The following is a 17543-nucleotide window of genomic DNA, read 5'->3' on the forward strand; positions in this document are numbered from 1 at the left end:
GGAAGGCGGCAGAGGCCCCAGGATAGTCGCCCCTACCTGAGAGCATCCTCGCCCCTTGATACGTGACCTCCTTCTCATCTCTATACAAATAGTATCGTCAGCTAGGTCCCTATGGGGACAGCCCCTTTCAAAAAAAAGAGCTGTGCTTCAAAACCTAAAAATGGACTATGCAGCAGAAAACAAGCAAATGAATACATATAATAATTAAAAATTGTGATTAGTTCCATAAGGAAGTTAACAAGGTACCACGGCAAAGTACTCTCTCTGAACAAATGACATTTAAGCAGCCTCAACTCTGTGCACTGAAATAGGTGCTAGAGGTGTGGAAGGCGCAATGGCCACAGGACAGCCGTTGCGACGGGAGTGCCAATGGAAACCCGTGAAGAGGAGTTGTACCAAGCGCCAGCCCTCGCCCTCAGAGGGCTGGTACAGGGCAGACTACGTGGCTGACCACACAGCTCAGGGCCTGTGCACGTGCCAGGCCATCTACTTGGACACTCACGCCCCTCCTCACACTGGGAGGTCACAGATGCTGACGCTAAGGGGCCATGACTATCCAGGGACTCAGGAAACTCCCGGCAAATTCCACTGGCCCTGGCCAGGGGGTGAGATCACCAAAGCAAAGGGTGCAAGCAGAGAAAAGAGCTAAGGGCAGAACTTTGTTAAATGCCTATAGACAGATGGAGAACAGGAATAAGAAGCAACAGTGGAAAAAGAAAAAAAGTGGGCAGAGGAGTAGGAGTAGAACTGAAGGAAGAACAGCTCCTTACACAAGAAAATGAAGATGTAAGCCGTGGGTCACATGCTGCAGAAATACTCATAAAAGGCCATTCCCGTTGACAACCGACGGATTAGAAGTGGCAGCGTCTGGGTTGTAGTGTAGGCAGACATCACAATGCAAAGGGAAGCGTCTGGGTTGTAGTGTAGGCAGACATCACAATGCAAAGGAGAAGCGGGAATAGCAAGCAACAGAAGGCATCTTGGATTTAACAACCCAAGGAATGCATCCACTCTGGACACAATCCGTGCTGTGCTTTACTGAGTGCCTGTGAGTAAGTATGAGTGAAAAGCAATGATCTGTTAATATGCATTACAAACATTTCATACTATACTTCACCACTGGCCATTTCCATGGATCTGGCCCCCAAAAAATCCCTTGCAAAGTAGTTGAAAACATACATACATGTATACATTTACATGTATATTTTCATATACACATATCCACACAAACATATCTTTAGATCCTATCAACTCTCTAGGAACTTTCTATTTTGGAATAAATTTAATAATAGCTCATGGCTATATTTGTTTATCTTGAAACTTTATTTATAAATACCCCAGCTTATAATTTCTTAGGCTTTTTAAGAAAATACCAGTCTAATGAATTTATCTTACAGGTGAAACATAAATATAAATGCCTACTCCTTTGCAAACATTACTAAGAGTGTTTTCATTATGAAAGCACTCGACTATAAATCAGCCAAGAGCTCTGATGTTTGCCTTGGGGGAATTCCTCTTTCAAGAAGCCTAATAAAAAAAAATGTTAAAAAAATAAGTAAAATAAAATATAAAAAAGAAGCCACCGATATATCCAAAGGAGTCACTGCTCTCATTACTACAGTCGAATTGCAGAAAAGTCATTGTCACCATCGTCATCGCACTCAATAGGGACTGCCCACTTGGAAACAATATATCAGGACCATCTAAGTGAGAATCTTAGGAAGAACAGTAACCCGCAGGTCTTTGTCAGGTATGCACAGATTCTGTGCACAGTACCAAGTACCAAGCACACACCATCTTTCCATCCTCATAGACCAGTAGGTAGCAACACTTCCTACTTAAAATACAAATTTTATACTTACGGCCTATAGAAGGCTAAACTCTTTTAAAGTTTTGAGGGCCAGGGAGTAGGAAGCGAGAGGGGAAAAAGAGGGAGGTGAAAGTGGTAGGTGTTTTTATCAGAGGAGTGGGGAGAACTAGAAGTAGGAGCTGTAACCAAGCCCAAAGATTCACTCCAACCGTCTCCTAAATCCTGGGTCTCTGGCCCTCCTCCAGCCTTGCTGTATGTTGGTCCAGTTTGGGAAGAAGTCAAGATGGCACCCCTCGTATGAGGGGTTTATGATGTCTCTAGGAAGGTCCTCAAAGAGCAGATCCAGCCCCACAAAAGATTTACTGTGTCTCACCTCCCTGGGCATCTGCTAAAAATGCAGCCATACCAGTGGAATCTTGGTCCCACCTGCTCCTCAAGTGGGCTGAGGAGACACGAGGGTTCTTGGTGCTCATCTTTAACTCTGTCCATTAAATTCTCAGGACAAGGGAGTGGCAGCCTGGGCCCCTCACAGAAGCTCCTTAGGTCTGCCATCTCTATCGGTGCCACTTTCATCTGCTTTAGAAATGGGACACTACCTACTCCTGGACAGTGATGAGCTGCAAAACATTTGGGTGAGAGACACTTGCTGGTTGTCATTTCAACTCCCACTGTCCTTTCCTTCTGCACAAAGCCTTTTTACCCCAGTTATCAGAGTCATCTGGACAAGGGGCTACAGGTCTCATAAAGAAAGGTTGAGCTAGAAAATGGGAAATTTCTCTTCACCTCACCATTTCTAACTGGATTTGTGGAATAGAACAGATGTTTCTAGATTAAAGACTTAAAACCTAGGAAGAAACTTTTCCATTCTGTTTTAGAAGTGAATTGAGCACATATAGGATTTGGTCCAGATTCTAGATAATTTCTGATATCCCTGCCAATGCTGTGCCTATAAAACCATCAGCCCACAATACTTGCTTCCAACCCCTTTAACCCCACCTCCAAGGCAAAAGGTCCTGTGTAAACATTCCAGAGCAATGCTAAGTAAACTCCCTGAGATTGCTCTTTCTCATGTGTAATAATAGCCACGGCTCCCACTGGAGGAGGGCCCACTGTGTGCCAGCAACCATACATGTATTCCTGAAGACCTGTAGCAACCTGCACAGTAGATGTCACCATTACCATTTTCCAGATGGGGAAACTAGGGCTCAATGAATTAGATGACTTGCTCAAGGCCACGATTGGTAATAATTTTAGTTGCCACTTATTAAGCATGTACTGTGTGCCAGGCATTGGGCAGCGTGATCTGTGTGCATTCTCTTTAACTGTCATAACCACTCTCTGGGGCTCCCTTCAGAGGCTGTATGACTCCTGCAACACCTCACTGCCTCTCCCAAAGCAAAGAGGGGGTGCTGATAGAGGCCTCGGCATTCCCTCACAGCTCACCTGAGCGTCTGGTGAGGCATCATACAACAGGCCTGGCACAGGTAGATTCCAAAACACAATCCTTTGCCTTTCCCTTTTGTAAGGGCTTTTCCTCTCCAAGGGTGCCTGTGATGTTAGCCTGAGGTCACCTACATAAAAATGTTAAGAGCAGAGAAAAAGGCAGTTCTAGCTCCTCTGCCACCTCAGCCATGAAGAGAGACCAAGCTGGGTCAGAAGATGACCTGAGGGGACAGCTAACCCCGTGCAGTCTTCCATTATTATTATTGCCATCTTCATCATTATTTGATAAAGCAATAAAGTAAAACAGTTAACAATAGCATGACCAGACAAAATAATACTCGAATTGGTCATGTTAGGGAACTGTTACAGAAACAGACATCAGGCTTCGAATAACCTCTAAAATATTTTCATAGAGGAACATCTAGAGAAGAGAGTAAATGGATGGTCTGGTCACATTTAATCAGCAAACGATTAAACTTCCTTGACCTGTTTCAGGGGTCACTTCTCTGACTATGTGGGCAGCTTCTTTCCTTCCTGTTTATATGTTGATATATTAGCGCTGTGGTTTGGGGAACTTTCTAGCTCTCTGCGCCCTACCCAACTTTAATTGGAGCCCTGTCAGGTTTAGTAACTAATAGTGTCACACACACCCTGATTAAAGATGCCGTCCATCCCCTAAACATAGGCTGTTAGCATCCACCTGGGGCCTGCTTTGGCAGAAAAATTATAAGTCTCTTCTTCGACGCCAAGAAACCTAGGCGTTCCCAGACAAATTGCTTTTCTTCCAGACACATTTGTAAAAATTGCCAGGGATTCACTGAGAGGTGAGTGGCCAAGGTTGCTCAGGGAGAAGACACAGTAGCAGTGAGATGGGAGAGAGAAAGAACCTGATGGATTACTCCCTCAAAAAGAAACCCACAATTTTCTTGGCTAATCAAAAACCTTGGGAAGAGGACATTGGTACAGATCACAGGGTCCTTCAGCACATGGCAGGGCTGAGTAGATGAGTCTCAGAATCCAGCAACCTGCTTCTCATAAGGGACAGCAATGACAGGGACGCTTCATCACCCACCACCTGGAATTCAGCATCACAGAGCACACAGAGAGAGAGAATTCAAGCTCTGCTTCTCTCTGAGGTCCTGTGAGTTCTCCTTGTATCCCATTCCCAATCTACATTTAAGCAGTGCCAGCAACCATAGCAATACAGATGACATGGCTTAGTCCTGCTGTGAATATACAAACGGAACAAAGATGTTTTAAGAAAAACTAAGAAAATGAGGAGGAAATGGGTAATAACCATCTCGGCAAAACGCTACCTTTGGTGAGGACTTTCTTAAAGATATGTTTGGGCCTAAGTGGTGAGTTGCGCTGGTGTAGTCCGACAGCTGACTCCATCGTGTGTCTGGGAAATGACAGGTAATTGACACTCAGGAGGAGCTGTCTTCGTGGGTAAGGAATCGGTGACCTCGTCCATTTGCCAGATCAGCTCACCCCAACCTTCCTACCTCCCCAGGATGAAATGCTTATTATAGGATATGGTATATTCAAAACAACTCATCAGGTCTGGTGTCTGCAATTTGTGCCCACCACACAAAGCAAGACCCTCTGGGAGTGACCCTCTGAGCAATGGTCACCATGTCACTGATCCCAGAGGCCTGAATCAAACTGCAGAGCTGGCAAATTGTTTTCTTAGACACCTCCCTCCACTCCTTCTCATCTCCTGATACCCTCTTTGCCTTTGAATAGTCCTCTGGCTGCCCAAAGACTTTACTTCAAAACTCAGTTTTGCAGTTCCTTAGAGCAGCTCATGCCTTTCCCTCCCACCCGCTGCAACCAAGAGCTCTTTTCTTGTCTTGTTGTAATTGTTGGTTTTCTGGTCTGTCTTCTCCAGTAGACTATAAGACCCACAAAAAAACATAAACAGTTTTCTTCCTGTTCGTCTTTTAGTCCCTAAAAGCTAACATAGAATCACAGAGATGGTACCTTATAAATGTGTTGGATGAATGAATGAATTTAAAGCTCCTAGAATTGGATATCAGGAGACCTCCATTCTAGCTCAGCTCTGTCATTAACTGAATATGCAACTTCAGGTCTGGAGCTCAGATGCATCATCTGAGGTAAAAGAACAAACCCAATGAACAATTGACACCCCAACCCCACGCCATGCTCACTACAGACCTGTGGGTCCACAGAGGAGGGTTAGAAGTTTGGGGGAGGTGTGGGGTGAGGGGGATTGCTGGGATTGTTCAGTTCTCCCACCCCTCTTCAAACAGAGCCAGCATGCTTTTACTTAGTGATGTATTAGACTTTGTGTGCAAAGAGGGTTTTACGACCAAGACAAAGCTTTAAAACTATAGAAGTAAATGAACTGTCCAGTCCTTTTCAGCTGCATTCCCTCAATCTGTTGCAAAGGTCCCACCCTCTCAATCGTTGGATAACCGTTCACCTCTGCAGACTCAGCGTCCTCAAACCCTAAAGTAGGCTTGCACGTGTCATTCCAGCTATGCCTTTTCATCTGCCTGAAACGACCTTTCCCATGTTTTTCTGCCTGGCAAAGCCCAGCTCACCCGTAAGATGTGGCTCAAAAGCCTCCCCCTTCCTTAGCACTCCCCCAGCCACCAAAGACCCCTGCTCCCTAAGAACCACACTCACCCACAGAGCTTCAGGAGCACCTCATAAATACTCTACAGTATTAAAACTGGCCACGTGGTATCGTCTGTTTATTAAACTCTTTCCTGATTGAAACATAGATGCTTCACTGTCAGGAGACTTCCCTGACTTACCATTTGTGTCTCTGGTAGTCACCAAAGTGATCAATTTAGTAGGCACTTAGCAATGTGTGTCACATAAAGGAAGGAAATTAGGAAGTCACAAGTTATTTAGGAAATTGGTAAATTAGTTGATAAGTAGGCTAGGGAATTATTCGATAAATTAAACTACGTGTTAATGGGAAAACCTCTCTTTATCTGAGTAATTAGCATTCGAGTGTGAATAACCACTAGATTTAATCTTTCCAGGTGAAAGTATACTTTTAAAAAGTACTTATTTATCTAATGGCTTTCTTGGATGGAATATGGGAGAAAATCGATTTTTTGAATGAAGAAACCCTTTTCTGCCTTTCCTTACTCTCAGCTGAGTCTTTCTCCTTTCCTGTACACCCACCTAGGTTGGAGAATACTGGCCTCCTGGTTCTAAAAGAGGAACAGAGAAGCAGGACAGGCTGTGAGTGACAGGATGAAATTAGAGAAGGAGGCGCATGTAGTGATTATCTTTACTATTGTGTGGCCCTGTCTTAGGGACAGTTGGAAAGATCACCATTGCCTGTGGGCTCTCTGGGAGTATTTAACCAAAGGCTGGCCTATTATGCCTACATATGAATGAACCATAGACTCTCTGAGTGGGAAAGAATTCATATTGAAAGGGACTAAATTTTTCAGAACCCCAAATCATACACCATTTGGGGTATACAAGAGAGGATTGGTAAAGAATATTTCAAATATGGAATCTCCTGGTATCTTGTCCCAACCCTCTTTTTAATGTGTGAGTCTTAAGTTTGACTGCTTTTTAGGCTGGCAATGTGTCGATTTAACCAAAAATATTTCAAGGTTTAAAAATAAAACAAAGCACTAGGGATATGACAAAATGAAAACAGAGGTATATTTATAATATACTTAAAGAGTGGGTAATTGAAAAGGAGATCAGATTCGCAGACTGTGAGAAATTACTCGTATTCCCTCCAGCCTGCTATAATGGATCCTCCATATTTCTCAAGGACCTAGACTTACTATCTCTGAACAACTCTAATGGGAAAACTTCCATCATGTGGTCTACAGCATGCAGTCGCTCACTGATAGCCATCTGGACCTCAGCATTGTACTCTATATTGATTTTCTCCAGCTACACGGTTATCCTTTTCGAATCAATATGCCTCTCCTTCTGCAATCACTTGATGGGTAGCCAAGGATTGCAAAATCACTTTGACAATAGACCCGGTGAATACGATTAGGAAGGTAACTCTGGGGAAAGAAGTTTTCTTAATGTATTACTAAATTGAGTAAAGATTATTTATACATTTATCTCTCATTTGGAACAGTGATTCTCTACCTAGTACACCAAGTCAACTTTAGGTAATAAATACTTTGCAATGCTCCTTGACTATTGTGAAATACAAACTCAAGATAATATTACCTTCCTACACACTTACTGTTATTTTTAAATTAATATACCCTGAGTATAAAAGATAAAAAAGTAACTTCTAATAAGAACAATATTATTTCCATGTGAATGCTGGAGCATAAGCACATTGGGGGACATAATGAAGTCATCAGATGTTTGCCATCATTTGTACAACAACTACGAACACAACTGCTACAAATGCACACTCACATAGTGGTGCTGTTTGGTGTTTGTTCAAAGACCATGAGTTATGTTGCTGTGGATGATGTGGTTTTTCCAAAATGATGACCAACTCTTGGTAAATTCCAAACAGAACAAATTACAACTGTTCCTCAATGTACCCAGTTGTTGCAGTCCTGGAAAATTTACTGTATATAAAGCTCTGAAAAAATAATGCTTTGTTTTAATATGTAAAATGGAGATAAATTCAGGCTCAGAAATTATAAACCGGTTTTTACTTGTGTGAATGTCCTTAGGGATTTTTAGATATATGTAAGACACAGAACAAGGCTTAATCCTTTGGGAGAGTCCCACACTTTGCAGAATCTCTAACAGCCCAGACCTCTGCCTATTTAATGCAGCTTGTGCCCACAGTTATCATGAGAACCATAAACACCCCCAAAGGTTTCAAGAATTTGAACCCTAGAAGGCAGTACCAACTCTGGTGAGAACCACTAGTTTGCAGTATTTTCTCCAAAGCTTCCCCCATTGACTCAGATGATTAAGAGTTGACTCTAGCTATGAAACCAAAGAATGATAGCGATAGAAGGGACCCTAAATCTTACGTAATTGGCCCCCTCGTTTTATCCATGTGAGGTAAGTAAATTGCTCTTGGACACTCAGTTACTACATAATCGAGGATAAAAACAAGATTTGCCTTTCAGTGGTTTTTATTTCTTATTGAAGTTAGAAAGTTACCCTTGAATTTCTCTCTTACACACCAGATATCTGAAAATAGTTGAATGATTCACAAGATTTTCCAGACATTTTCAGGATATTTGGGGTTAAAATCACTCGCTCCTCACCGCCAAGCTTCAGTGCCAGGTGGGATACTCGCTAATGCCCACCAAAAGCCTGGATTCCCACATACAAATAAATGAGAAGGATTTTAAAAGTATTATAAAATGCTTTACAATGTGTCCAAAAGAATGATTTCTGAGAGCACAGGTTGTCTTATAGTGTTAGTGCCTAATTGATGTGCTCACTGTTTTCCCCAAACTCAGTCATCAGGATCCAAGCAGGACCCTGGGAAAGAACGACTAGGATTCCCTTTGTCCCTATACTCAGCACAGCCGAGGGTCTTTTCCTCCGACTCAGGACAGCGAGGGGCTGCTCCCTGCACGAGACCTACTGAAGTATTGGCTCTTGGCTTCTGATGTGAACTGGGTTTTTTAAAATTTGATTTGGCAGATCAAATATTAGGCAGACAACATTTGATTGCACAAACTACAACACTGGCTCTCCAAATTAAATTCGCAAATTGATGTTTCAAAAGCATTGCTTGGAAAAAATTCTATTCGTCAGCCTTGTATATTACCGGGGGCTCAAGAAGTGTAGAGAGAAGAAGCTCATAGTGTATAAGAATTACTGGGTAAAGCTTTGGCTCCTCCACCAAAGAGAGGGTAGCTGCCTCCTCATCCCTTCCTCACACTGCACTAACAGAGCAAACAGCTCTCTTCAGGGTAAGAGAACACAAAAGTCCTCCAAGCGAGAAAATACCATCAGGTCCTCCTACTTAGTGCTCACACACCCTATAATTTCTTCACAGAGGACTTCCTCAAGCCTTCCTTTGAAGACCACTTTCTCTTAATTTTAGACTCACTCTAACAATTTAAACATCGGGTGTTGGAGGCAGCAATTTAGAAGAGAAGGAGGTCTGACAGCAACAAGAAGAAACAACTTAGAGTCTGACCTCCAGGAAGGGGATGGAAAATTGTTTTTACAAAGGGGGGAGGCGGGGGGCTGACATAGGAACTCAAAATAAATAGCAGCCTGGGCCATTTACTGTAGGGACAAACAGCTTTGCTAGAAAGCATCTCCAGCATACAGAACAGCATGATGATGGAGGTAAAAGGAAAGTTAGATTATGCTCAGTATGTTTTTCAGCACGTTCCAATACAGCAGGTAGAATCCTGGAGTGACAGAGTAGGAAGATCCTTAAGAGAGCATCCCAGTCTAATTCCTTTATTTTACAAAAAAAGGAAACTGAATGTAAAAAGGTGGAACCAGTTCCAGGAAGAGTTGAGGCCACAGCGCAGCCCAACTGGTCCAGCACTGCTTCCATATGGACGCCCTGACGACTGTTGTCACTCAAAGGAAGGAAAAGAGATATTGCGTCACATTTAATCATTCATTGTGTCATTACTCTTGACATCTCTGTTTTTGCTTCTTTGCATTGATTTCTCCCCCTTCAAACAAAGAGAAAAGAAAAGAAACTTGTTGTCTTTATTCACAAAAGAGTGAACTACTGTTCCCCGATTTGTGATGCGAGACCTCAGCGTTGGTCCTTAACAAAATTGGGACTGAAGGTGAAGTGTGAGTTCTCTCCTACATCCTTCCACACCTTGTTCCTGCGGTATTGCCTCCAAGCTCTCCTATATCTGTCCTCCAAGTTGGTACCCCACCCACTGGCCTCACACCCTGAGTTCCTAGCACAATGTAGGAAATTCTCCCAACTCCCACAAGTTTGGTGTTTTCCTGGTCTCTTTCTCATTTGAGCTCCAATTTCATCAAAGAATGAGGCAATATACCAGTGTTTTTCAAATATAAGTGGGGAGTTTTTTTAAATGCAGATTCCTGATCTCCATCTCCTGAAATAACAATTCAACACATGCTTCTGGTGGACATGGGCCTTCCCTGCCTCATTTCCTCCCACAGCCTCATGCACACTCCCTTCCAGGCAAATATTTCACCTTGCCTCTCTCCATCTTCTATGCCCAGTTCATTTCTTAATATACCTCAAAACAGCTGAGGTACTTGTCTCTCATCTCTGTTCTCATTGTTCCTGTATATCTCGACAGTATCGAGCTTTTATACAGCCCTAGTGTACCCTGGTTTTCTGGTATATCTCCCCTTGAGGGTAGAGCTATGTCTTACTCGTCCTTTTTTATTCCCAGCACTTAGCACCCTGCCAAGCACATAGTAGGCACTCTAAAAGTGTTAAATTATCTTTTGCATACGCTACATTTCCGTGTTAATAACTAGTCATTTATTTGTATTTGCATTTTTATCATCCCTCCTAGATATCATACAGGATTTTCAGGGATCACTCAAAGTATCACCCTCAAATGAGAAGCACGTTTGGCAATATGTAACAGTGAAAGAGAAGAATGTTATACATAAACTAACTAACACTGGTGCCAGCAATTGAGGGGGTCATGATGAGTTAGGCCCATGCTCACTCAGGGTATCTGACACCCAAGGAACAATCACAGAGACGCATACAACAAATGGGAATTTCTCTAAATAAAGAAGATCAGTTTACAGTAGTTTATTAGACTTCGTTCTGATTGCCTCTCAGGCATTCAGGTTACAATGGTTTTCAGACATGAGGTTAAAATACATTACGGCTGGCTTTGAATTGGTTCACACACATAAAACTGTGTGTATTCGTTCTAAGATCCCAGATAGTCCCAATATTTTCCTAGTCAAGACGGTCAGCCCCCAGGAGGTTAGCTCACTTCCTGAAGTCCACCATCCACGTGTGTTTGTCCCATGCAGGTGTTTGCTATGCAGAGTTTGGAGTCCGCGTCCCCAAGACCACGGGGTCAGCCTACACCTACAGCTACGTGACTGTCGGGGAGTTTGTGGCATTTTTCATTGGCTGGAACCTGATCCTGGAGTACCTGATTGGCACTGCGGCCGGCGCCAGTGCTCTGAGCAGCATGTTTGACTCGCTGGCTAACCACACCATCAGCCGCTGGATGGTGGACAGCGTGGGAACCCTCAACGGCCTGGGTGAGACTGCCACAACCTCTTACCCCAACATGCAAACTTACTGAGCTGAATAAATGGGCTCCCTTTCAGGATGCAGCTTGGCAAAATGTATCAAGAGCCTTAAATATGTCCTTTTTTTTTTTTTTTACAAAGTTAATTCATTTCCCGTGGGTCTATCCTAAGGAAATCAGTCTAATCTCCATAAAAGCTTTCTACAAAAAGATATTCATCACAGCCCTATGTCTAATAACAAAAAAAATCAGAAATAACTTTAAATATTCTACAGTGGAGCAAATGATTAAGTGTGGACATATTATATAGCTAACAATTAAAATGCTGAGCACCCAGAAACCATAAGAAGATACAAAGTATGAAGACCACATCTCCTCAGTATACCAATTTCATAGAATGTTAGGTCTGAAAGGGTCCTCCAACCCCTTCGCTTTACAGCTGAGGTCCAGAAAAAGGAGGCACCTACCCAAAGAGCCAAAGAGTCCTGGCTTGGGGTCCTGTGTGCTTCCTTACACCATGTGCTTAATAGCAATTTAATTTCATTTAATTTGACCTCTCTGGTTATGAGCAAAAGTACAGCTGAAGTTCGAGCCTGACTGCTGAAGCAATGCCTTTTCCACTCTATAGAGGGCAGGAGTCCACCGGCCAACAGACAAGACCAAGCAGGCTGGGTGCGTCCACTGGTCTTTTTCTCGGCAACCACACACACATAAATGGAAAGAACATCCTACTTCCAATAATTTTCAAAAACACACATTTTAAAATTTCCAAATAATGGAAAGATTGCTAGAATGGAAAGGAAAATTCATGGACTATAAAGTGAACAACAATGAAGATCAAACATTTTCCAAATAACATGGTAGACCCATATATACATCCCAAATGTCCCAGGACGGTCCTGACCTCTCATGTTCTATACCATGGTTCCACAGGCACTGTTGTAATTGTCATAGCATGTATCCCAATTTTTGGTGCAGGATATCAGGTCATCTTACCTATATCCCCAAACCTTCCCATTTGCACATAGACACTGGTGGACCAGAGTACACACACACACACACACACACACACAAACACACACAGTTCCTTCTCCCCGCCCCCCTTCCTCTAGCCCCCCCACCATCCCCCCCGCGGTGACAAATTGAGCACCCTTGTCAGAGCCTAGCGCAGATGCCCTGGGGTGGGGCTGGGAGTTCGCACAGCCCTTTTTTCCCTCCGGTGGACAGTATTAACTCGTGTCTTTCCCCGTAGGGAAAGGTGAGGAATCATACCCGGACCTTCTGGCTCTGGTGATCGCGGTCATCGTCACCATCATCATCGCGCTGGGGGTGAAGAACTCTGTGGGCTTCAACAACGTCCTCAACGTGCTGAACCTGGCCGTGTGGGTGTTCATCATGATAGCAGGGCTCTTCTTCATCAATGGGAAATACTGGGCTGAGGGCCAGTTCCTGCCCCACGGCTGGTCAGGGGTGAGTTCGCGCCTGCAGGGTCGTGTACCTGTCACATGCTCCGCCTTCCACCCGGCGACCACTCTGAGACACAGTTTCAGGACAATGCTGCTCTGTCTCACCATTTTCACAGCATCCTCTTCATCACCTTTCATTGGAATGTTTTGAAGAAGTGGTTTTTGTTTTATTTCTTTGTTTCACAAATATTTATTAAGGTCTTATTTTATACAGATAACAATAATAGAGTCAATGTTTTGAGTCCCTAGCAATATGCCTAATACTATGCTAAGTGCTATGTATGTAATATCTTATTTAATCTTTCTAATAACTTTGCAAGGAAAATATTTACATTCTGGTCTTGCAGATGAAAAAACTCACGGTAGGAGAGGTCAAGTGGTTTGCTATCGAGCACACAGTGTAAGTAAGCACACAGGACCCAGAGCCAGGACTGTCGGACTCCCAAACCTGTACGTGAGCAGCTCCTTCCTACAGAGTCTCTCTACAGTCGATTCAGAATAGAGGCAGTCTGTAAATGAACAAGGAAGTAAAGGAGGCCAAGAGAAAGGACGGCAGGGAAGAAATGAGTGTTGCCTGGAAATGGAACTCGGGAAAGAACAGTTTTTAAATCTAATCCCAATGTTTGACCCAAAGTGGAGAGTCCCTCTGGGGTCTGAGGGCAGTTGAGCTGGCCCCGTGGGTCCTGGTTATAAATTTCATTCCAGTGTCATGGGTCACACAGAGAAATCTACCTGGTGTGGTCTGCAGGTTGGCAAGAGAGTGGGCTGGACCAAAAGGATATTTTCAGATTTCACTCCTGTGACCAGGTTGAGAAAAACGGGAAGCTCCGAGTGGCAAATTCTTTATATTGACCAGTAGTTGTAAGTCACACCTGGATGCTTTCCCTGAGGTGACTGAAAATATTTACTTTATGGATTCATTGGTAAAATTCACTAGCCCATCCTTTTTTTTTTAACAATAGAACATAAATCATAGACTTCTGAATGGGAAGAGATCTTAGAGGTCACCCTAATCTTACCCCCTCACTTAACAGGTGGAAAAACTGAGCCAAGACAGGCAAATCTGTCTAGGATGGTAGCAGAAACAAGTCTAGGATTCCACCGGTTTTGCTTTTGTAGCTCTTGCTTAGACTGTTTTTCCTTCATGATGCTCAGGGACCAGAAATCTCTGTTGGAGAACACTCAAAATAACTTCTGTTATTCTGAATCATGCCATGCTGTTCAATGCAGAGAAATAAGCAAGGAAGCAATTTCAGCCAAGATTTCTAGTCTTCTGCTTATCTGTAAAAATTCCACAGAACCACAGTGTTCATTCCATCTCCTTGAAACGAATAAATCCTGAAGCTGGTTAAAACCAGAAGAGACAAAGAAATACTTGTTGACCCCATTCTGGATCCCCAAATCTATATTTTTTTATGACACAAATCATTCCTTTCCTATCAAATAAAAGAAACAACAAATTATAAGAGATACAAAGAAAGAATGTTTTTCCGGAACTCAATTGCATTTTCATCATAGCACAAAAAATGTTCTCACCATTCTCTTAACAATGTAAGACATTATTGGGTCATGGCCTTACTATAAGACTTTGGCCAACAGCTAACTTCGGTGCTTTTGGATGTTCTCATCTATCAAGTGTGAAAACTAATTATACCAAATGTTTCCAAAGAGAATAAACTCTTGGATGTTTTTATGTGCACATTGTGCTTTCATGTGCAATAGTGGTTAGCAATAGTGGTAACGACAGGGGGAAAGAGCGAAAATTTATCTCCTAGTAACTGCTAGGTGCTCAGCATTGAGCTCTATGAATATTAACTCACTCTTATAACAAAACTTTAAAGCAGGTGCTGCTATCCCCAACTTACAGGTGGAGAAGCCAAGGCTCAGAGAAGCTGAGTAACTTACCTGAGGTCACTTAGCTAGTTGGTCCTGGGACTGAAATTCCTGCCCCCGTCGGTGTGGCCTCAAACAAAACCCTTTCCACTATATCAATGTCTTGTGTATGATGACCCTCCCTGCTGAGCTTCCTTTAAAAAAAAAAAAAAAAAGAAGAAGGTAATTAATCTGACACGTTACATTTTCATTTCCTCTAAACTTTCCCAAAGTCATAGAGTCTTGCAACTGGGAGGAATATTAAGAGATAGCCTAGTCTCTTTTTTTTTTTTTTTTTTTTTATTTTTTAATTTATTGGGGTGACAATTGTTAGTAGAATTACATAGATTTCAGTTGTGCAATTCTGAATCACATCATCCATAAATCACACTGTGTGTTCACCACCCAGAGTCAGCTCCCCTTCCATCACCGTACATTTGATCCCCCTCACCCTCATCCCCCACCCCCCAACCCCCTTACGCTCTGGTAACCACCAAATTACGTTCCCCAGATTAATTTTCAAACCCCGTGGCCATCCTGTGGTCACCGACTGCCCTCCAATCCCCTCACCCTCCCCCCCACCCCCCACTCCCCCCACCCATCTAGCAACCCTCAGTTTTTCCTCATTGTCTCCCAAACAGTTTCTGATTAGTTCATTCACTTATTCTTTTCTTTAGAATCCGCAAATAAGTGAGATCATATGGAACTTATCTTTCTCTGTCTGACTTATTTCACTTAACATAATGTTCTCTAGATCCATCCATGTTGTTGCAAATGGTAAGATTTCTTTCTTCCTTATGGCTGCATAATACTCCATTGTATAAATGTACCACAGTTTCTTAATCCAGTCATCTACCGATGGGCATTTTGGTAGTCTCTTTTCTTATGTTCAAATGGAAGTATGGTTAAACCAGTCCAGGCCCAATATACACTGTTGACCAAGATATCATGTCAGAGTAATTTAAAAGTTTTCCTTAATTACTTGGATCATGTTTAATTTTCAACTTTTTCCTAACAGCTTACCTAAATGGCACACACTACAGTCAAGGTGCCATGTTAAAATTGGAAAGAGTTAATACCCTCTGTGTAAATACCTTATGCCCATGCTGAAGAAGACGAGTCTCTTAGTCTTTCCGCTAATGCTTTGTTCTGGGGTCTTTATTCTCTTTAAGGTTCTCCTCTTCCCATCTCAGGGCCTCTACATCCCTCCTCCATCAGGAGCCTGCCTCATCAAGGAAGGAGCTAATCGAGCCAGGCTTAGAGGTTTCCCATTTACACATCCCAGGTTCTCACTAACTTTTGCAGCAAGAAATGAAGATCAGAAATCAGGCATAAAAAAGAAAGGAAAGATGCCATTTCCAACACTTAACATTTTCTTTATGACAAACCCTTCCATATACACTTTTCATTTAATCTTCACAACAGCCCCACAAAATAAGTACAATGAGCTACACTTTTACATCAAAATAACCGAAGCTTAGAAAAGTTAAGACCACAGATCTTGATGGTAAAGGAGGTGAAATTCGATCCCAGTCCTGGATGAGCCAAAGCCCTTATTTATGTACTCCACTCCCCAGACCCCCACCCTCTCACCCCCCACCCCTACCCCAGGTAGTGGACATGGGACCAATTGTCTTTTTTTGCACCTTTGTGCACTGACTTCACTCCAACCCAAACCTATTACCTTGAGTAGGCTTGTCATTGGCCACCAAAAAAGGTTGGATGGGATTTTGGATTTTTCACTGCAAATTCATTTTCTCTGCAGGAAATTCAAATATGTGCCCTAGTGGCTGTGAATAAAAGCATCATCTGAGCACAAAGGACATCCCAGTGTGAAGATGTTGCTGACTCATCCTCTCTGCTATCTGCCTGGCCTTGGATTTCTGCATAGTAAATTTCCTCCCTGGAGAACTGGCCTGGACCTGTTCTTTCTCAACTTTGGTTTCAGGTCACTTTTCCAATCCAGTAAGGCCACTTTGAATGTAGATCCTATTTTTTAAGGTCTGACACCTTCTCGTGAGCATGTCATCCACCAAGTTAATAAACACATTCCCTACTTCGTTATCTAACAATCATCGACAAAAGTGAATTGCCTACTTGGCAGCTGCATGAACTTCTTCACTCCATAGGGAAAACCTGACCCCTACCCCCGACAAGAGGACTAGTTCAGAGTTCCAATCCACTTTATTCTTCAATCGCTTTAGGTAGGATGGGATGAAGGAAACCATTGGTATAGGGAAGGGTTTATAAAGATACCATTACATGATTTGAAATACAATTCTCAAGTACTTTAAAAGGGTTAATGAGCAATCTGTTCTCTGGCCATGGACCCCTTATAAGCCTACTCTTTCTCTGCTCCAACTACTTCCTTCCAAAAAAAATAGCTTAAGGAATGGTTTACTCAATTACAAGTTCTGGGTCAAATGCTTCTCTGGTCTTGAAGAGCTGAAGAACAACAAACATTTCCCCCCTATATCAAGTAACTGCTGGCCCTCAGCTGAACCCCTGCTTCCATCTGCAATTCTTCAGCCCCCAAATATTGTTGGATGTGTAGTCCCTGTATGTTATTTGTTCTTGATGCTATCTGATGGTTTTTCTTTAACCAAACAAGACGCTGTACCAGCACAAATATCTCCCAGGAAAAAGGTCCATAGCAAGTATTTGTGGGGAATGCTGACAGTCTCCAAACAAAGGAAAAGTTCTTTTTCATGTTCTCTACATTTCAATCCATTTGTTGGAATCTATTAGCACATTCCATTGTCACTGCAAACAGGCTGTTAATAGATCTGGAGCATGACTGTGGTAGAAAATGCTATTAAAGTTGGAACT

General features: G+C 42.8%; 1 protein-coding gene across 1 annotated transcript in view; it reads left to right on the forward strand.

Moving 5' to 3' along the window:
• Window positions 1–17543, forward strand: part of SLC7A14 (solute carrier family 7 member 14) — a 100810-nt gene that overhangs the window by 57606 nt on the left and 25661 nt on the right. Inside the window, exons 3-4 of the mRNA XM_033135388.1 lie at window positions 11150–11386; window positions 12629–12846. Of these exons, the coding sequence (XP_032991279.1) occupies window positions 11150–11386; window positions 12629–12846 (455 nt within the window). The remainder of the gene's footprint in view (window positions 1–11149; window positions 11387–12628; window positions 12847–17543) is intronic.

Source organism: Rhinolophus ferrumequinum, chromosome 2 (genome assembly GCF_004115265.2).
Source record: "Rhinolophus ferrumequinum isolate MPI-CBG mRhiFer1 chromosome 2, mRhiFer1_v1.p, whole genome shotgun sequence".
NCBI classification, from domain to species: domain Eukaryota; kingdom Metazoa; phylum Chordata; class Mammalia; order Chiroptera; family Rhinolophidae; genus Rhinolophus; species Rhinolophus ferrumequinum.